General features: G+C 51.1%; 6 protein-coding genes across 6 annotated transcripts; 2 read left to right on the top strand and 4 right to left on the bottom strand.

Moving 5' to 3' along the window:
• Positions 1-2,525: 2,525 nt before the first annotated feature.
• On the top strand, positions 2,526-3,911 carry COL26b_005888 (uncharacterized protein; the record flags this gene model as incomplete). Its single annotated transcript, XM_053178723.1, has 1 exon — positions 2,526-3,911. One exon carries the CDS (start codon positions 2,526-2,528, stop codon positions 3,909-3,911), a length of 1,386 nt encoding a protein of 461 aa, XP_053037366.1.
• A 124-nt stretch (positions 3,912-4,035) lies between these two features.
• On the bottom strand, positions 4,036-4,962 carry COL26b_005887 (uncharacterized protein; the record flags this gene model as incomplete). Its single annotated transcript, XM_053178722.1, has 1 exon — positions 4,036-4,962. One exon carries the CDS (start codon positions 4,960-4,962, stop codon positions 4,036-4,038), a length of 927 nt encoding a protein of 308 aa, XP_053037365.1.
• Positions 4,963-5,565: 603 nt separating this feature from the next.
• On the bottom strand, positions 5,566-6,519 carry COL26b_005886 (uncharacterized protein; the record flags this gene model as incomplete). The annotated part of the gene is made up of 1 exon (XM_053178721.1): positions 5,566-6,519. One exon carries the CDS (start codon positions 6,517-6,519, stop codon positions 5,566-5,568), a length of 954 nt encoding a protein of 317 aa, XP_053037364.1.
• A 3,907-nt stretch (positions 6,520-10,426) lies between these two features.
• Positions 10,427-11,923, top strand: COL26b_005885 (uncharacterized protein; the record flags this gene model as incomplete). Its single annotated transcript, XM_053178720.1, has 3 exons — positions 10,427-10,628; positions 10,690-11,072; positions 11,141-11,923. The coding sequence occupies 3 exons, from the start codon at positions 10,427-10,429 to the stop codon at positions 11,921-11,923; spliced, it is 1,368 nt and encodes a 455-aa protein (XP_053037363.1).
• Positions 11,924-15,841: 3,918 nt separating this feature from the next.
• On the bottom strand, positions 15,842-16,091 carry COL26b_005884 (uncharacterized protein; the record flags this gene model as incomplete). The annotated part of the gene is made up of 2 exons (XM_053178719.1): positions 15,842-15,963; positions 15,986-16,091. 2 exons carry the CDS (start codon positions 16,089-16,091, stop codon positions 15,842-15,844), a joined length of 228 nt encoding a protein of 75 aa, XP_053037362.1.
• A 1,010-nt stretch (positions 16,092-17,101) lies between these two features.
• Positions 17,102-17,966, bottom strand: COL26b_005883 (uncharacterized protein; the record flags this gene model as incomplete). The annotated part of the gene is made up of 3 exons (XM_053178718.1): positions 17,102-17,301; positions 17,358-17,674; positions 17,734-17,966. 3 exons carry the CDS (start codon positions 17,964-17,966, stop codon positions 17,102-17,104), a joined length of 750 nt encoding a protein of 249 aa, XP_053037361.1.
• Positions 17,967-21,163: the final 3,197 nt, after the last annotated feature.

The following is a 21,163-nucleotide window of genomic DNA, read 5'->3' as shown; positions in this document are numbered from 1 at the left end:
CCGATATTCCGGAACATGATGGTGGCGTTCTATGACCACAGACATTGTGACCCGCGACTAATCGAGACATGTCTGTGGCACATACCCATCACGACTGATCGCGGTCTCTGAGAGAAGCCTGGAATCAACAGCAATCATTTATGGCGCCTTATGGAATTGTTGTAGAATTTGTAAGGCGGGGTTTTAATCACCTTTGCATAGCAGCAAAATTTGGGATGAACCCTAAACCTGGGTATCGTCTATAACGACCACGACCTTTCCCGCCGAGGCTCCAGATTCTGACAACTCATAAACTTGACGCAAACTCTGTAGCCCATGGAAAACGGTTGTCTCAACTTCCACGTCTTGTTCAACAACAAACCTCACTAGATCAGCAAGCTCTGATCGACTGGAGAGATTAGACCCCATCACCCTGATGTCTCTAAATATCATCTCTTCAAACGGAAAGTTGACTCGCTTGGGCTGCGCCACTTCAACCACTAGGCCGTGCCCTTTTGTAATGATCATGCCCGTCTCAAGAGCCGGCTCGGCATCGCTAAGCACAATTGTTGCATCACACAAGTCGTCGCCCTTACCGGCACCCCGTGACCCTATCAGACTTCGAACTTGCTGCACCATCACGTCTTTCCCAGGTCCGACGTCCACGGCCGAGGCACCAGCCTTTCTTGTCAATTCCAAAGCAATATCTCGTGCTTCAATGCCCACGACGTTGATGCCCTGCTTCTTCGCAATCTGAATTGCAAGATGGCCCAGACCACCTCCGCTGCCAACGATCCCGAGCCATCCCCCTGGCTTGACTGCTGCTCTCTTTACAGCGCGCCAGCTAGTGCACCCGGCACAGGTTAGCGGAGCCGCCTTGATGAAGCTCAACTCATCCGGTATTTTGACGGCAAAGCGGTCGTCTAGCACGGTGTATTCTGCAAAGGCTCCAGGTGAAGAGATGCCGGCGTAGCCTTTGTTGAACTTGCAGCTCAGTTGGAACTCTTCTGGACCATTGCAGTCCATGCAATTGCCGCAGGGACCCCGAATTCCAATGGCAATGATCCGGTCACCGACGGCAAAGCTCTTGGCGGCCTCCCGGCCTAGGGCAACGATCGTGCCAGATGGCTCGTGGGATCCTGGGAGGCCGCTCGGCTTGTCGTGGAAGACGCCATTTAATACCATTATGTCGGTATGGCAGAACGATGCGACCGCGACTTTGATGAGGATATCATGGTCATCGAGGGATTCGGCGTTGGGAGCGGGAACATCTTCTATCGACCACGGAACACCAAACTTTAAATAAGGTCAGCAAGTAAAACTTCTACAATCGTAGAGGGCATTTCGGAGCTTATTACTCGTTTGACCACGGCAGCTTTCATCATGTTATCAATGGGAGCTGTACTCTTGACGGCGTAAGGCATTTGTTGAAGTTTGTTATTGCCAGGGCTGATACGAAGCTTCAAAGTAAATTGTCTTGCCTTTAGATATTCTTGATCTGTGGCATCGGATGATGTCTTTCGGCAACTGTAAGCGCATGCGACTTGGGCTTGGCTGCAGGCATCGGCCCAACAGGTGACGTCGCCGGTGCCGACCCATTAGCATTAATAATGTTCTGGATTCACGGCGATTAGCCACAAGACTTTCACAATTTGCATGCTCGCTAGCATTTTGCTTTCCCGGCGTGGGCGACAACCTGTCGAGTAAGCAAAGCCCGTACCGTCTGAGTCGGGGATAGTGCCGAGGGTTACTTGGTTACACAGGCCTCTCGGCCGATAGCCCGGCCGAGAGGTTTTGTTGTCTAATTGGTGAACCCCCTCGTTGATGATCGGTCGTAATCTCCATGAAGCCCGAGCCAATCACCTTTGTTCAATTGCGAGCCGGCCAATCGCCAATAAGCTTCTTAAATCCGAATGCGATCAAGTGTCTTCCGGCTTGTCCCACGAAGACCTGGCCGTCACCATTCACTCTTTGAACCTTGCTTTTCAACATACCAGCTTCGAAGTGCTTGGCCTATTTGAGTGCTACTCCGACTCATCTCTGAGTCACGTACGTACTGCATCTCCTGAAAAATCCTAGGAGCGTTGATTTGTCATGGTGGACGAGACCCGCGTGCGGGGCGGTCCGAAGCCCAAGTCGCGGGCAATTGTCCGAGTGAAGACGGGTTGCAAAACCTGCAGGTGAACCCTGCCTAGCCATCCTCTTTACAGCTGTTACCAGGATTCCTAACGTAGAGCAGAGCCCGCAAGATCAAATGCGACGAAACGAAGCCTGCCTGTCGAAAATGTATCCTCACTGGCAGAACCTGCGATGGATACGGGATCTGGGACCGGGGAAACCGGACAAGATCCACAGCACCAGGCCTATCCATCTCCATCTACAACACCCAGACTGGAGCCATCAGCCAGCTATCGGACTTTGAAAAGAGACAATTCGAGTGGTTTATGAGACGGACCACAATCAAATTGACCGGGGTTTTCCACTCCGGCTTTTGGCACAGTCTCGTCTTGCAGATGAGCTCAACCGAGCCGGCCGTGTTGCATGCCATGCTGGCGCTAGCGTCCGCGCACGAGATTGAGCTCAATGGCTCCAAGGCCGATGAACATAGGCCTCTAGACCAAGGCGTTCGAGAATGCAACATCCTACGCCATTACAACAAGTCCATTGCCTTGTTGAACACAAACCTGTCTTCGCAAAATCCGACGTCTATCCGCGTCGCCATCGCGTCTTGCATACTTTTCGTCTGTGTAGAGTTTGTGCGGCGACGGTTCGAGACTGGGTATGCCCATCTCAGAAGCGGACTCAAGTTACTTGAACAACTCCCACGTCCGTCGAAGGATGCCGACTCCGAGGTTTGCCCCCCACCAGATGCCCTAGTCGAAGCGCTCCTGCGCCTCGATGTCCAAACAAGGCTCGTCAAGACCGCCGCGCTACAGAACGCGAAGCTTTCTGCACAGATACCAAGCCTAGATATCACAGTCTTGACTTCTTTCGTTTCACTTGACGGGGCGAGACAGCAGCTGGACACCATTCTCTCAGCCGTCTACGAACTACAGGAGCGAGCTCGGCGCCAAACCCCGGAAGACAACGTTTCGCACGCTTTTGAGCTCCTCAGTGCCCAGCAGCGACTGAAAAATGACCTCAGCGTCTGGCTCCAGACATTTAATCGCGTCAAAGGCAGCTGGTGGACGAATTTATCATCCAAAGAAAAGGTTGCCTACCACCTGATCCCGATTTACCACACCATGGCCCAGATCATTGTTGATACGACTCTTCAGCCAGCAAACGAGTCGATATATGACAAACATCTCCGACAATTTGAGTCCATTATCAGCCTTTCGCAAAGCCTACTGACCTTCGCTCTGCCAATGATGGTTGAAGAGATGGCATACGGACTCCATCCTGGTTTCAATTTCACGGCCGATATGGGCGTCATCCCTCCCCTCTACTTCGTTGGCCTGAAATGCAGAAACCCTTACATCAGGCGCCAGGCTATCAGGGTTCTGGCGACAGATGAACATCAGGAGGGAATATGGGACGCGCCAATGGCTGCTGCAATTGCTTCAGAAGTCATGCGGCTGGAAGAAGCCAACTTCTACGACGATCTCTTTTTCAAGAGCTGTGACGCCGCCTCGACAGCGCCAAAGAAGTGCAAGAGCGGGACACCCGTGCCACCAATCCTGCCAGAAAATTGCAGAGTTCGTGACATTCAGGTACACTTGCCAGACGGGGCTGCCGATGATTTAGTAATGAGCGGCAAGTCCATGCGCTCCAACGGCAGTCTCGAGTCTTTCACAAGACGTTTCAACGTGAAGGATAAGATTTGGCAGTCTGGATTTGGGTGGCCTACTTCAGCATCTTCACAACTGTCCCCTTCTTCTGATTCTTCGAAGGCGTCATACAGTCTTGATATTGGCCTTGATTTCTTTTAATGATTTTCGAAACATCTTTAAAACACTTCATGTTCTCTTTGGGCGTATGGCGCAAGAGTCGTTGTCTATCAAATAGGCGTACGTACTATTTATCCGTGAGGATATTACAACATACCCAGCCGCTTCAAGGCGCAATACCTCTAAGCTCTGCTTCCGTCCAATCCCACAACTTTCTTGCGAGCTCCTCGTCTTTTAAAAGTGCGCTGCCTTTCCCTGGAACACCAACAGGTACATAGTACTCCCCATTCAGAACGCCATCTGCGGTGGCGGCCCACAACTGGTTCTTCGCCCCTTCTTCTACACTAACTCCGATCAGAGGCACCACAACTGCCTGGAACGCCTTGATCAGAAATGGCCCACTCTCTGAACGTTGCAGATCCGTCTTGACGGTTCCTGGATGGATCGAGACACTAGTCCACTCGGGGCATCGGCGAGCCATCTCACGCGCGAACAGCAGGTTCGCAAGTTTACTTTGGCCATAGAGAGCGTTGGGAGAGAGTCCGGTGTTACCTGTCTTTGGCTTGAAGCTATCGAACTGCAGCCCTCCCGACGGACCAAACTTGTGCGCCACAGAGCTGACCAGGACAACTCGGACCTCGCTGCTCAGTGCAGTTTGGCGCAATAGGGGAGTCAGAAGCTTGACGAGGAGGGCATGGCCGACGTGATTGGTACCGAAGTGCATCTCGTATCCTTCCTTGGTCACACTGCCGACAGGCACATTCATGACGCCGGCGTTCAAGAGGAGGATGTCGAGACGAGTGGCGGATGCCAAGAAGATGCGAGCGGCCTCTCGGATAGATGAGAAGGAAGTCAAGTCGAGTGGAAGAAATTTGACGGACACAGAAGGATCCAGTCGCTTGATTTCATCGATGACGGCTTCGGCTCTTGACGCACTACGGGCTGCAAGCCATATTTCTGTGGGTTGGTGTCTCGCTAGGTCCAAAGCAGATTGTCTTCCTAGGCCGTTGCTGCCACCAGTGATGAGAATTGACTTTCCCTTCAAAGACTCGATGTCCTTTTCCGGTGACCATGTGGTGTTGCTGTGCGGCATTCTGCAGAGACTGTTTGGCAAGACTTTGAAGTTGATCGAGAGGAGAGTGATGCAAATTGAAGTATGTGCTACAGGAGACTTCTAAGTGACGGCAGGTTGACCGATACATATATCAGTAAACTGCGTGCTGTGTATAGACTTCATTGTCCATTATTCTACAGAACCCGAATACGGATTACCTGTCTTGCTTAACCCCGGTAGCAGGTGGGCGGAGACCATTGAAGTCAAAACTAGTCTCCCTACAGCCAATCACGGAACAGCAATTACGAGCGGACTATGAAAGCCACGCACAGACAGCCACGATGGCGGACTTCGGCTGTGACAGCAATGTCCGCCAGTGGATATCATAGGTCAGATCATGGAGGACGAACGCACTGTCTGTTGAATTATTTCAATTCGTTTGATGCTAATCTCTGTGGTATAATGCTCGCTCAATAATCCGGAAACAGAAGGAAAACTCTAGTAGGTATCATTCTTCGTCTTCGTAATTCAACATGCATGTGACCAGCACATGAAGATGCAAGAAAGGTATGTCATGTCCGTCAAAATCGTGTTCGCATAGTATGTGTTGTTGTCGCTGCGTCAAAGATCAAGCTGCCGGCTTTACCAGATAGTGGCCACAGCAGCCAGAATCGCAGACCAAAAAAGCATTCTTGTCGGAGACAGAGAGCTGGCGAAATTGCCTTTCTGGCCCTCTTCAAAGCCTCGCTCATCTCCACCCAGGTAATAGGCTCCAAGCTCGGTGAGGCCACCGTCGTCGTCGAAGAGCGAAACCTTGTTGCCAGTCCAGGCGTTGGCTTCGTCCTTGCGGAAGGCACCAAACCACGCATAACCATCGACGTAGTCAGCGTCGTCGAGGAACGACAGACTCTGGTTCATCATGGCAAAAGTTGCATCGGTGTCTTGCTGTGGCAACGCCATTTCGGTGATCCAGTACTTCAAATCCGGCGAGGTCTCGTTGTAGAAGTCGCGCAGCGACCCGAGCCAGTTCTGAAGACCGGCATAATCACCGTACCAATGCACAGCGATGAAGTCGGTCGGGCAGCCATTGTCGTCAATGTCGTAACACGACTCGTTGAACTTGCGCAGCCACTCGAGACCTTGCGGAGAGCCGGTCACGACGGGGTGACTGATGTTCCACTTGCGGGAGTCCGAGTCGCGGAGCGGGAGGATGTGCTCAATGTAGGCTTTGGCGGCATCTTCGGGATCGATGCTGCTGCCGCCTGATCCGGTGGTGCCGTCTGGCTCGTTGAAGGTGAGGAGGTGGGTGGACGATGAGGGGAGGTTGTTGAGTCTTGCTGTGAGTGACGAGTCCTCGGCTTCATCGACACCGTGGATGAGGGGTACAAATGGAATTGAGTTGTTCAGGTTGGTGGCTGGCCATGTTGACCAAGTGTAGTACCAGCTGATCAATGACTTCTCTGAAGTCAGAAGTTGGTTGTCGGATGCGTGGTCGTCGCCCTTGTATGCGAGACCTCGTTTTGATGATAGGTCTGACTGTGCAAGTGCTGATGAAGCAGCTAGCGAAACTAGCAGAGTCTGTGTCGTTCGTCTCATTTTTTCCTTAGTGGTTCGTCAATTGCTGGATCTCGCAGATGGTGGTTGCGGGGGATGATCCTTGTGTGATTAAGGTAGGTACACACACGGGATCGGATGCAGCCGACAGAAGTCTGGGACCCTTCATGCAGATATAGTCAATTATTTCCAAAACTACAGAAACACCATCAAGGCCAGCGCAGGCCAAAATTCCAAGGCCATTGCTTTGCAGGCGCTTCAGTCATTGACCTCATTCGATGCCATCACACTCTTGGCGGGGGCGTGAGAAACATGACGTCATGCTCCCTTGGCCGGAGGAGTTCTTGGTTGGTGATGAGTTGGCCAAGGTTAACCCCCTGGTCAGCCAGACCGCAAGACCCCTAACGCCGACAGGAGATTGGGCGAACAGGGGTTCAAGCGAAAGTCGTCATGGCGGTTCGGGAATCCAGACTCATGTCTGGCAAGTGGTGCCACCCTGCGTTGTTCATGTTGGTTCATCAGGCTAGCCGTCTGCCAAGTCGGGACTTGCTGAGAACTTGCGAACGACCCCGGCTCTATCATTTGGACATCTGAGTCATCCTTTGGAAATGTGTCGGAGTTCATCATTGTGTTTTCCCAGGAACAGCGCAGCATGACCTTCCAAGGCAATCAGGTTGCCAAGATAACGTACGTTGACATTTTTCGACTTTCTCCATCCGTTAGAAGAATAGGCAGACGGTCTCTTCTTACTCTAATCAATTCAACCGTCCGGCGAATGAGGCCCAGTCCTCCGATTTGAAGGCCCTTGCGGACTGTTCAGACCCGGGATAAGTGGGTCTCAACGACGGTCTAGCTCCGATAGCCCCGGCGTGCTGCCACACGGCAGATATTATTGTCGTGCCCGATTAAAAATGGACGTATTCACATTTATAAAAACATTGGCTGAACTCAGCTGTCGCCAGCTTGCGCCAGCTGTTCATATTAAGACAGGCGTGAATCTGATTCCTCGTAGCGCTGTTGATTGGTCCGCGAAGCGACCATCATAAACCGAATGGCCGGTGCGCTCCGAAAACAAATCCTCCGCATCGTCAACAACACATGAGACTACCTTGAATAAAGCAACCCTCAAAGATATACTGGCAAGATGGAAAAGCCTAACAACGGCGGCCGCTTGCGAGTTACCGAGCTGCCTGCAGAGATTTTGAGAATTATTTTGTCTCACTCAGCCGATATTGGCAGTCTGGATTCAACAGTCCACTCCTGCGGCACCTTGTTTCACGCGTTTTACGCCTTCCCAGCGCCCATCGTCACAGCGATTGTCCAGAGAGAGATCGGGAAGGACTTGCTCTTTGAAGCTGCGCGCTTCACAAGAGCCTTAGATCTCTTGCGGTCTCAGGATCAACCGTGGTGGTAGCCAACGTCTCATTCGCCGAGTTCCTACGTCAGGACCAAGAAACACCGCATCATTTCCGCTGGACTCTGCATGAGGCCTACTCTGTAATCCAAATGCATGAGATCGTGAAGTCTTTATCATTGAGGATCCAATCAGAGATATTCGCACGTATTCAATCCATCCACCCCCACGTGGAGATAAAGCCCGCCTCCAGCACAGAGCTCCTCCGCTGTCAGCGGGCGCTGTATCGATTTGAGATCTATCGAATCTTGTTTCCTCAGCATCAGGATCTTGAACGCGATTACCCAGACGATGTGGACGATCTAGATGGTGGGATGATGGCGCAAATGCAGTTCCTTGCTGGCAGCCCTCCATGGGAGAATGAACAGCTTGGCTGTATTTACGAGTCACTTTGGCGCCTTATTGCCCAAGGTAGGCTTGAGCCCCATTGAAACTAAAGTTCTCGATTTGAAGTTCATAGGTGGAACCCTATGTTCGACACAGCCCCATTCGTTACATTGTTGCTGACCAAGGTACTATCTATGAATAGTGTATAACGACCTGGCTCTACACAGCACAAAAGGCTGTCGCACTGCTCTTTACTATGGGGACGCACGCATTGAATATCTGCTAGCACGAGGGCTAAAAGAGATAAATGAGATTTCACTTTGCAATACCTGGACGGAACGATATGATCTACTTGGATTTGACCGACCTGACGAACCTGTCTGCGACTTCGGCGGCTTCTTACGCGAAACATTCGAATACTACGAAGGCCACTGTTTGATCGAGTGCTCTCAAATGACGGGGGCCCATAAAGGCACTCACTATCCAGTCGGCCGGGATACAACTGAAGACGGGCCACGTAGGACCTGGGACTGGGTGACCCAAAGATGGTCAGGGCAACCCAACTTTGAAGCTCGCAAGCGAATCGTCCTGGTAATGGAGACAGCTCGTCTCAGAGCCTGCGGCTACGTCTTTTGGGATGAAGAACGAATGGTTGAGCTTGGTTGGATGAATCCCACATCAATGGACTGGCACAGCGACGCGCTCAGAGTCATTGACAACCCACCAACATAGCATGAGTTTCGACGAGGTTGATTTGGGGGAAGTTCTGCCAGCACCTTTTGACAAAGGGCTCCGTGGGCACTAGAGCGATGGAGTAGGCCATATGAATCCCATGTGGGGGAAGAGGGATGCATGGCTAAGACCGTGGTTGAAAGCAGAAGAACCTCAAACCATCATTATTCAAGGGCAACAGGGATTTCCATGCGCAAATGCGGCTCACAGTCTTATCTGCCTCCCTTGGGTAGAGTGGTACCGAAACGGGTCAGCTGGAGGAGGGTCAAGAGATGTTCACCCAAATAGGTCCATCGGTATGGTTCAATCTTTCGCGTCTTTGACATTAACGCGAAGAATTGACATGGACAACTCGCATGCGACCCAGTTCCTTATGCTTACTTGGTTACTTGATTCGCGTTGACAGGGTTAGGCGCGCGCCTTCGATCCTTCTATCCATTCTTGTTGGCCTTAGCCCATCCGACGCCCGCGTCTAAGTCGCACTGAAGTTCCGTCAGCACACACTGTCGCACCTTCTGAGAGACTGTTGGGGGCTAGACGGCGTACAAAGTGAATCAACACTGTCCTCGACATCGAGCATCCATGTCGGTTTCGCTCATATGGCCCGCCCAGGAATCAATGTTACTCTCTTCTGAGCTGCCTAATAATGCGGAGTGCTCCTCCCTGTACGGCATCAGGGGATAACGGCCCTAAAAAGGTCGTGCTGGGCTCCGCAAAGAGCTCGGGAAATAAGAGCTCGCCTATTCAATTGCCGCCTCCCGTCGCCAAGCGAGCGTTCCTGTCGATCAGACCCTATCGTGCACTGCGATTAAATCTCGGCAGTGGCAGGCAACACTCATGAAGCCACATACAAACATCCCAAAGTCCCTTATTCTGACTGCCTGAAAACACAGCTAAAGGTTTCCCTGCATAGCCCCCACGACGGTGGAGCAAGCTGACATGTTTTACGCCTTTAAAATTAGGTTATGGGGCCCCTTGATGCTTACGGGTTGCATTGATGGCCGCTCCCAAAGGCAGTGCCATCCCCCTCAATAAAGTAGCCGTGGTTTGATTTTAGACTTTGACATGGGTGCTCTAGGCGCCTAGAATCTAAGTTGAGGATCCTTCGCCAGGCACAGAACCAAATATTCTACCAAAGTCCCTGTTCTTTACCAAAGAGGCTCGATCCTTCGACGTTCGATCCACATCAGCCCCCAAAATTCATCTCGACATTAATTAATCTGCTAGGCATCGCGATTATGGCCGACAGCCTTACCGGGTTCGAGACTCAAGCAGCCATTGTGATCTCACCACCAAAGTCCCCTCCACGTCAATGTTGTTCAAGTTAAATAAGATCCAATGTTGCCACTCCTCATCCTTAACTCTCACAGATCAACACAGCCTCAAGCTCCAGCAACCATCACATTCTTTCTCAGGACCATAATCCTTGCTTTCCCTCTTTCATCAGCCTGATACGCCACAGATCAGTCCTCGATCATGAAGACTTCTGCCACTCTTTTGGCCATTGTGGCCGCTTCCAATGCCTCGCCGCTTGGCGTGTCCGTCAAGCGGGACGCCTTTGATAGCAAGGATGCCATGTGCAAAGGATGGGATCTCACAACCCCCGAGGGCGCCGACAAGCTTTGGGAAGATACCTACTCTGGAGCATCGCTTGACCTCTTCATCAAGACTCAGTGGGGTAAGTAAGCAGCTCTCTATCTTGATATGAACCATCATGTTAATCGATGCGTAATGAACAGAACACGAGAACTCTTGGGTGAAGAACCTCGAAGACTTCGTCTCAGGTGGCACATCGGGCAAGTCTGGTGCCGCCGGCTGCTCGGCTCTTGGAAACGAGTGTAAGCCCTTGAACGACATGACATGCGATGACCAATACGACGCATACGGCAAGACCCCTATTGGCAAGAACTCCTACTGGATCTTCCAAGCGGTCAAGGGCATGCATGCCAAGTTCAACGAGCTGAACCGACAGCTCACTAAGGAGACTCTCATCAGCGGTCTGCAGATCGGCCAGATGGTGACCGACTTCCAAGGAAACCAGGATGACCCTGGCGACGTGCTTGGATGGCTTTCTGCCGCTGCTTCCATGGGTGGTGCGATTGGAGGTCTGGTTCCTGGAGCTGTAAGTTTGCCAATTTCTGATGAGCCTGTGAGATTTTCAGTACCCTTGCTAACACATTGCCACAACAGGGAACTGCCATTGCAGGTGGCTTCGGTATGCTCAGCGGCATCTTCTCTGGCCTCGCCTCCTCCAACAGCGCCGACGAGATCGACCAAGGCTCAATCTCCGCTGCCCTAGCCGACGCCTTCAAGGCAGCCACGGGTGCCCTCGAGAACACCCTCCGCATCGCCACCGGTGGCGGCACCAGCCAGGCCGAGTACGACTCGCTCCCGGCCCCTAAGTGGGACACGTTCCAGAGCAAGATCACAAAGTTCTACAACGGCGGCTGGTTCCTCGTCGACGACGACGAGCAGGCCGTCACCGTCGCCCTCCAGTCCATCAGCAACAACATCAAGCCAAAGGTCGCCAATGACGTCATGAGTGCCGCAAAGCTCCACCTCGTCGCCGACAGGCGCGATAACGTCAAGTCGCGTGAGGACTGCGGCTATGCTCCGGGACGCCAGTGGATGGCCCTCCGGGATGGTGAGGAGTACTGCTTCTACATCATGCGCAACAGCCCCAACCCGAACCGTGACAACGACTGGGTTGAGGTCGAGGCCGAGATTTACGACAAGATGGCTTCGTACGGACTTGGCAACCGTGACCCGTACTACCGCGCCATCATTGACTGCGCGCTCAACGGTGGAGATGACAAGGATAAGGTTGACCTGAGCAACTTGGCTTGGGGCAAGGTTCCTACGTGCTACTTCAATCTGCCAGCAGTGTTCATCGACAAGGATACCAAGGTTGGCTGCGGCAGCCCCTTTGACAACCAGAACTGCAACTACATCGCTGCCACCCCAATCTCTTAGATCATCATAGCGATAGGAATCGCGTTTCTTCTTCTCACATACCATTGTTTCTTTCTGTTGGATAGGCGCTTCAATTCTGTAAATACCTTACCATATTTCAGTCCGATAACTGTTCAATAATGAAAGTCAAGCTAAGCAATACCCACAAATCAATTACAAAAGCTACCTCGGTTCATCTGTGATTCGTGCTGTGCTTTTCCATCAACACAAATGTGTCTGCGAGGTGTTGGTCTGTCTCAAGCGCGGTCCTAAGAAGGTGTACGTGCTCGTACGACTCAACCAGCTTGCTTAACTCACCTTGGGTATCACACGAGTGGGTATAAAGCAAATTAGACAGAGAAAGGTGAGCAGCTCGGAGATTCAAATTCATCTGACCCATATGGTGACCTCCCGGTCTGCGTCAAATCACGAGTTGCACCTGCTCATGAACATTTATGGTCGCCCGCTGTGGTCAGGTTTGACTCAGATAGATGTCGCGTAATCAAATAAATAGTTTGATGTACAAAGCTTCCGGCGGTACCTACGCAAACGCCTTTCTATGACTCTCTGCGGCTAGAGCCCTTTTGTCGCCCGACAGGTAGCATCTTTGGATGCGCTTCTGATGCCCTTTGTGCCCCTGAAGACTGTCATACCCAATGAAATCATGTGCCGTTTTCTGCCTGGCATCTCCAGCCCTAGTAACAAGTCAAGTCAGAGTTATGCGTCAAATAAGTGATGGATAAAGGCCATCAACTTACGCCTTCCATGTCCGACTGGCCTCGTCTAAGCGTTCAGCCGCCCCATCGTGCCACTCATGACTTTCCGGAGGATTGCCACGAAAGTCTGGGTTACCGCGCTTCTTTTCCATCCTGCCTTGCGGGTTGGCTGTCGCCTATATAACTTGACGTCGTTGTCCAGGCGCTCGGCTCGTTTGTCGAGAGCCTTCCCATGCTCATCCTGTACATTGAATGGTGCCGTTGGGGGCATCTTCTGCCCGTTCAAGGCCCCATCTGTTCTCAAGTGCTGCGTATTGTTGCGATAGAAGTCGTTGTGGCGTGAAGAGCCTTTGTCGTTCCACATGGGTGCCGAACCGGTATGGGTGACCGGAGCTACAGCAATGGAGCTCGCTGGGGGGAATCCTCCAGGCTGCTGAGCCTTGGAAGGGTTTCCGCCAGGACCCCAGGTGGGATGCTTCTGTTTGGAGCTTGAGGAACCCATCTTGTTCGAAGTAAAGGTATGGAAAGGCAATGGAGATTGTAGATCAAAAAAGACAAAGATGGTTGATGTGTTTGTTATCCAAGTGATCCATTTGAACCCGGATATTGGGGCTTTTTCTACTTTGACCATCGTTGCGCATTCAGTCTACTCTTCAAATGACCCAACACTCCATGTATCATCTTTCCATTGTTGGTTTGGTCGTAGTCCAGGCAAGCGCCGGTTTCCAAATGGTTCGCCGGCCGGGATTGGAGGCCACCCGGCCGTTTGGAAGCCGCCGCCACAACATTGTGCTGGCTGTGCCTTTGGCAAGAAAGACGCGCTGACTGAATTGCAGGCATTGTTTACATATATCATACCCTGACAAACCTTGCGGAAGTCGGCTAAGCGCGCGGGGAAAGTTGTCACGTTGGATGCTGATCATGCAGATAGATTGACATGGGTACTGGGTACTGTTGCAACGCGCGCGTACTGTGAGGCGCAGTCCACATGTCGTTGGTTGGGTCAGCGGCATCGAGGCCAAATAGCCGCCAGCGGAAGATAATCCACAACAGAGAAAGCCTGCTAATTGCATGTACCCAGCGAAGTTAAAATCAGAAGGCTGTCAGCTTCACGATTCCAACACTAACAACCAGCAACAATCCGCGTTTTGGCTAGCCACTCATCGCAATGGCGGACTTTGGCGGATCGCACAACCCGGCTGACCTGTCATCTCTTCCGCAAGAACTGTTGAGATTGATTTTGTCGCATTCATCCGATATTCACAGCCTTTTACATACCGTTGCGTCTTGTCGCGCATTCTATGGCGCATTTCACTCGTTTCCAAGTCCCTTGATTGACTCCGTCTTGCACCGAGAGCTAGATGGGTCCTTACTCCCCGAGATCATTCGAGCTACCCGAGCACGTCGACTTTGCAACTCAAGCCTTTCGAAGCAGGAATTGTCAGAAGCTAGGAAGAAACTTCTTCAGCGCGAGCCAGAGAAATCCCTGGATTGGGCAGTCCCAGAAGGAATTGCCGCCATACAGCTAGGCAACAGCGTCGCAGACCTTTCGCTTGCGATTTGTAGGGAATACTTGAATAATCTCGAGTCTCACATTGGCAATGGACACGAATGGCCACTTTCCGACGATGAGTTACGTCGCATCCAACAGTCTCTGTTTCGATTCGAAACTTACTGCAACACCTTTCCACCTCTAGGTGAACACCTTTGGCCAAATGACGACGTTCGAGAAGAATGGACCACCTTTTTCGACATCTACCAGCCCTGGGAAATTGAGCAACTCGGAAGTGTCCATGAGGCGCTCTTCCGCCTTCTTGCACCTGGTACGTGGTCGCTGATTTTACATCCGGATTCTCCGGAATTTTGAGGAGTACCTTATATTAACATAGATTACAGTCTTTAATGACTGTGCCCAGCACGATATATCCTGGGCCTGGGATGAAGTGAGGTACGCGCGCGATTATGATGATGGCCACGTGGAGTGGCTATTGTCTGGCGGCTTAAGATACGTCAACAAAATCCTGAGTACCGCAAATTTTCACGATCGCTGGGTACTCATGGGCGGCCGTGAGGCTATCCATCACGAATGCAATTGGCTGTACGAGACTTTCCAGACGTACAAGAACCTCTTTCTGTTAAGACAAAAAGGTCAGGCATCCGGCATAGGACGTGTCACCAAACCAGGCGATCTGAAGGAAAATGACTCCCTTTCTACCGTCGAGAGGCTTTGGGAGTGGTCCCATGTGAAACACTACGAAGGCTGGGGCGAGCAGAGCTTTAGGTGCAATATGGCTATGGAGGACCTTTTCAGATCACTGAGGTCGTGTGGATATGTGTTCTGGGACGAAAGCAGATTGACACGTATCGGATGGTTCGACCAAAGTGTGCATGATCTCGACCTTGACATTGGGGATGAAATCTTCAAGAACGCCCCTTCACTTCGATCAGAAGAACGTTCTTGGATAATTCGATCTGGTCTTTATCAGGACGGGAAACGAGGTTACTGGGACGGGGATCCGGAGACGACAGCTATCGATCCCTCACAAGAATGGAGGCTAGCAGCTTACGACTAGTATTCGAGGGTACCATTTATAGCAGAAGACTTTCGTGGGAGCTCTTTCGCTCAATGTTATTTAATGTTACTTTCTTTCTATTTTCGCTCTTCTGCGGTAAACAAATTTGTGCTGATTTTATCCGACAAGTAATTTTATGACTTGACCATGGCCCAAATATCAAGTTGTTCACTAAGTAGCTGTATTCCACCTAACGAGGCAACGTCATAGAAAATAATCCCGCCAACAGGATAGGACTAGGTACATCTATCATCGAGAAATGAAATTGGTCCCGTGAAAACTTCGACATCCCCACGAACTTGTTTGCTTGCGTGGCTTGCCTGCTTTTGCAAACACATGCATCGACACACTATATTAATGTTCACGTTTCTTCTGCACCTTTTACGAGATTCTGGATGCTATGCTCGCTCTGGATGTGATAGTTGTGGCCATGTGGGTCACAAATATTGAGTATTGGATATATTCGACTCAGCCCTCATGTGTTGGCTTGCCACTTGCGCTATTACACCGCCATCAAATATTCACGCTAAGACCCAAATTTCCAACAAATGTCTGAAGTCACCCCCAGAGTTAGCTACGATGTTCTTATGAAGCTTTCCATAATTCTGAGTGACACATACGCGTTGAAGATTGCCCAGCTTACTGGCAAATCATACCGACGCCGCCAACAGGCGCGTAAGTACTCTTGCAAGTTGTGCCAGAGCAGCATCCGCGGTCTCCAGAACCACCACAGTTGGCTTCCAATGGTCAGTCTTAGTTGCACAGCAAAAGTCTGGGATGTAATTGAGACTTACCACCCTTGGAAGCGCAGTTGTCCTGCCTCTGGACCAGGCCGACATCAACAGATGCAGCAGAGGCAGCGGCAACGAGGGTAAGCACAAAAGCGAGAGTGAACTTCATGTTTTAAAATGATGAGATGAAAGAGAATGATTATGGAACTATATTATCCGGTATCTTGGGCGAAACATACAAGCCTATATATACTCAGTCGCTCGCCTTGCCACCGTTACATTGCCTCTCTGGGTCGCTTGGCTCCTTGATTGGAATTGATAGTAATCACCCTGTTGATCATGTTGCCGAGAACACCAAGCCGCGACCTGGAGTTGTGCACACGGGCTACATTACTCAAGTGAATCGTCTTGAGCTAGTTGTCGCCTATGTTCTGAGCTGGTCAGGGGTCAACTGTCTCCATGCTGAACTCAAATATGTGGGGTGCCGTCGCGTTTGCTCGTCAGCGGAACCCCGCGAGTTTCGCTCAGTTGCCATTCATTGTATCATGTTAACTCGCTGTAATTTATTGCCCCCTTGGCCCCATATTCTGTTTGGGCGTTGCCGACAAACATCTGATCACACGCGGACGAACCCGTCGTCTGCGCGTTGCCGTCGTCGAAGACGCCCGTTGTAGACGAGGCACGCTTTCCGCGCTCAGACGCCTGACTCGCAAGTGTGATAATCCAAGAGCTCCAGGAGCTTCGTAAGGATTGTGAGATGTGATTGCGCCTCTCGCTGGTGCTCCACCTCAACGAGATCATCGCGAGGACTTGACTGGTGTTAGACTAGCAGGGACGAACGGCAGAAGTTTTTCATGGAAATGCAAAGCATCACCAACTTTCTTATGTAGAAAACGCTTCCATGTCTAGATGCGGAATAGACAGCGCGATGATAAGCTTCGGGTCAGGGTTCTAGGTCCACCAATTAGCAGCGAACGGGGACGACCTTACTAAGGACCTCTTGAACCTTAAAATGCATGAAAAGCCTGAAGGTTGATTGCTATATTGATTTAATAAGTTTATTTGAACCACGCTGTGTCTACCAAACCGAGCCTCAACTGTTCTCAGACAACATCTCTGGGGTGCTGATTTGGGAATATCATTATTCGTGGTATGTAACTCCTCAGCGGCAAGCGCAAGCTACGTTCCGTACATGAAGGTGCGTCTTTGGTCCCCTCTCCGTATCTCAGATCTGGCTTCAGCTGCAAATTGAGTTTCATCCCACGTTTCAATCTCAATTGCGCGCTTTCTGTTCTCCGTTTTGTACGCGTATTTCAGGAACACCAGACCGCAAATGCCGCAAGCCATGATGACCATCGTTATGATCAGAGGTACCTCATCTAGCATTTTGTCAGTCTGGAAAACCTTGAGTACGTGGTTTGATCGATTGGCATACATCTTGGTGCGTACTTGCTCTTGAAAATCTGTCCCGCGATGACGCCGGCAATGTTGGACCATCCATTGATCCCCATCATGACGCTTCTGGTGCCTTTCCACGGCGTGTTGCCGGCCAGCCACACTGCTAGCAGCGGACCACCAACGAAAACGCCTGCCATGCAGACATGAGCGAAACCGTATCGAAGCTGAGTGTTGGTTGAGGTGGCCATGACGATGCAACCGATGATACCAAGACACATGCCACCGACAGTATGCATAGACCGTTCTTTGAAATGGTCACTCAGCCAAACGATGACAAGAAGACCGACAGTGCCACTAGAATGCAAGTTAGCACAACTCTAGAAGAACCACGTTGGGTTAGCAAAGCGACTCACACTACAAATGGGGAAACACTCATGAGAGTTGCCTGGATGCCAGAGTATCCCATGCCCTGGACTATCAAGGGCAGAAATGTCGTGAAAGCCGTTACTGGAAGGACAGTTGTGATGTTGCAAACCGCAACGAAAAGCTTCTTCCAATCTTTAGCGACGTCAATGAAATCCCTTTCGACGACAGCCGTGCTACCGATGTCTCCCTCCTCTTGGGTTCCTGCCAAGTCAATCTCCATTCGTCGTATAGCGTGAGCACGCTCCTCGGCCGTGAGAAACCAGGCGGTTGACAGGTTTTTAGGCAGAATAAAGAACGTCAAGATACCAAGGAAAACCGTTATAGCGCCTTCAAACAAGAAGACCACCTGCCATCCGTGTATGCTAGACGAGCTGATTTTCAGAAGTCCGTATGCCAAGACTCCGGCGAATGCCCCTGCGACGGAATACATTCCCGTGAACATCCCAACTCGGAAGCCGACATCATACTTAGGATACAACGTAGACATGTAAAACATACCGATCTGGGTGAATCCAGACTCAGAAGCACCGATCAAAAGTCGAAGGGCAATAAGCGTGCCACTGCCTCTGATGGCGGCGTGGCACATGCAGAGTCCACCCCATGCAATGAGCTGAAGTCCCAAAAAGTACTTGACGCCAACGCGGCGTGCCAGGATCACCATGAATGGCTGAAGTGGCACGTAAGTAGCCGAGAAAAGCGATAGAGAGTTTGGGATATCGTCAGGAGAAAGGTTCGCATCTTTGACGAACGAGCTGGTCGCGACGAAGCCAATGTTGGTTTTGTCGATGCCGCAGAACTGGTTTGGGTGAGCCCAAGAAAGAATGCGTTAGATGTATTCGCTATTTTACTCACGATGAATTCAACCGCCAAAAGACTGACGACGATCAAGTCAAGTTTGAGGTTGACCCTTCTGTCGATCCTTTTCTCCTCGTCATCCACGGGGCGATAGTGGGTCTGGTGCTGTCGGGCGACATCATTCTGTACAATTTCGAGATGCTCAGGGTCAATATCCCCTTTATCATGAGGTAACACACGGCTCTCGAGGCAAGTAGATAGTTCTGTGGTTTGAGCTACAATACTGGTCTATGGGGCTGTTTCCTTTTGTACTGAGAGGCCTGGGCATAAAGCTGTGCCATGTTGATCACACAGCGCCTCCACACCAACCCCAGATTTTCCCCGGATTACCTATTAGATTAAACCCGATCTTAGAAAGAATAAATCATCTGCGTCCACGTTCTTGCTGTGCTGTTCAATAGGTTGTTCAGATTTCTTGGCTATCGTTTTCCCACATCGGCCAGCACAATCACCCCACTTTCCCACTCACTAGGCCACCTGCATTGAAGCCGAGGATGACTTCGCTATTCGACGATTTGAAAGCTTGCAGTGGAATGCGACTCAGACAGTCCCGGATGTTATAGTGAAGGTCTGTCAATAGGTTTTGTCTGATCTTAGGCCGTGCTGCAAGACATGACCTGGGCCGCTGGGCGTTCAACCTTTGCTCGATCACGTCTCCGGGCCATGCTAACCATACAGACCCCAACCACAAGCTTTTACAAACCAAACATCCTCTTATCTTTTGGTCACGAGATTTCAACGATTGGTATGGCTGCAATTAGCATCTCAGAGCAAGCCCAAGGGGGCAGCATACCCTTTGACATCGATAAATCAGCTGCAGTGATCAGCAACGACCCCGCCAAGATATATGAAGAGTACCGATATCTTCGGAAAGAGTGTCCCCTGATTCACACCAGTCAGTATGGGGGATACTGGCTTCTCACGCGGTATGATGACGTTAAACGAGCAGCTTTGGATTCAGAAACGTACATATCAAGTGTCAGGGCAGTTGTACCAAGCGATCCAAGAGGCATCCGAAGACCGCCTTTGAACTTTGATGCACCAGCTCATACCCCCTTCCGAACTGCGCTTGAACGCACAGTGAAGCCAGCTCGACTGAGAAGACTGCGGGAGCCATTGCAGCGGCATGCGGAAGCGGAGCTCGCTCCTCTGCTAGCCCGCGGCCGTGGAGACATCAGTGCTGAGTTTGCAGCGAACTTTGTTGCCCGCATGGAATCCGAATGGTTGAATCTCGAGCCCGATGTTGCTCCAAAGCTGGCCATCATGCCGCAAGTTGGCTCAATGCTTGGAGAATGCAGGACGGTGAGACGGTCACGACAAATTCACAGAAAATGTATCAGATCGCACAAGAACTCCTTGCCGACCGACGGATACATCCAAGGGACCCAGAAGAAGACCCAGCGTCTTCACTACTCCTAGAGCGAGATGCTGAGGGTCATCCTTTGAAGGAGGAACATCTCATGTAAGGCCCATGCTATACCAACGCATTACATTTCTCACCGTCTTCCAGCGGGTGCCTCCGACAATCTTTGGTGGTGGGTGTTGTCGCGCCCCCCATTCTCATCGGCTCCATATGCAACCACCTTTCCAAAGACAAAGAATTGCAGAACAGACTGAGGGAGGATGAGTCCCTCATACCAGCCGCACTTGAGGAGTTCTTGCGACTCTACAGCCCATATCGAGGCTTTGCGAGGACGACTTCAAAGGAAGTCTGTCTTCATGGCAAGACAATACATCCCAAAGAGCCAATCACACTGTGCTATACAGCAGCCAATCGTGACCCAGAGGTCTTTGAGAATCCTGACAACTTCATTCTTCATAGAGAGAACATTGCATCGCACATGGGATTCGGAAGGGGGAGACACAGATGTGCAGGCATGCCACTTGCAAGATTGTGAGTCTCACAACCATCACGGAACTTGAGGAGTTCGTACTGATTGTGTATACTAGGGCTCTTGACATTGTCCTCCGCGTAATACTTCGAGACACAAAAGACTTTGAGGTGGACGGTGAGTTGCAGTACTCAAGGATGCCGGAGTTGGGAATTATTAGCTGTCCCATGAGATTTGTTGAATGACGGGGGTCGCGAAGTATTCGGCGACACTGAGGGAAAAACATCTGTCCAATAATTTTGAACCAGCCGGGCGGGGGAATACACCACTTCGTCTCGTCTCAGTAAATGATACAGAGAGCAACCATATCAACCGCATGAGTTCTGAATACGCTTGAATTCAACTTTCTCAAGGTCATGTCTCGTGATTGAATTGCTTGAGCAGAAGGTTCAAGATTTCCGAAGTCTAGATACCGATATCAGAGTTCCGCTGACTCAGTCCACGAAATGCGGTCGCTCTCCGCACGGACTTTCCATCACATCGGCCTGACCTCCATCACGGCACAATCATATCAATATCGCTTGGAAAGAGACCGTAGCAAATCGGCTGTTCGTGTTATTATGCCCCGTAGGTTCAGTAACCCAGCTCGCTGGTGGGAAATGTGGAGTTCACCCGTGTGGGAGAAGTGGGAAAGACGACAGTCCAGGGTGGGTGAATTGCCGTGGGTGAC

This window comes from Colletotrichum chrysophilum, assembly GCF_026319265.1.
Source record: "Colletotrichum chrysophilum strain AFK26 chromosome Unknown scaffold_41, whole genome shotgun sequence".
Classification (NCBI taxonomy): domain Eukaryota; kingdom Fungi; phylum Ascomycota; class Sordariomycetes; order Glomerellales; family Glomerellaceae; genus Colletotrichum; species Colletotrichum chrysophilum.
This window is presented reverse-complemented; position numbering and strand designations above follow the sequence as displayed.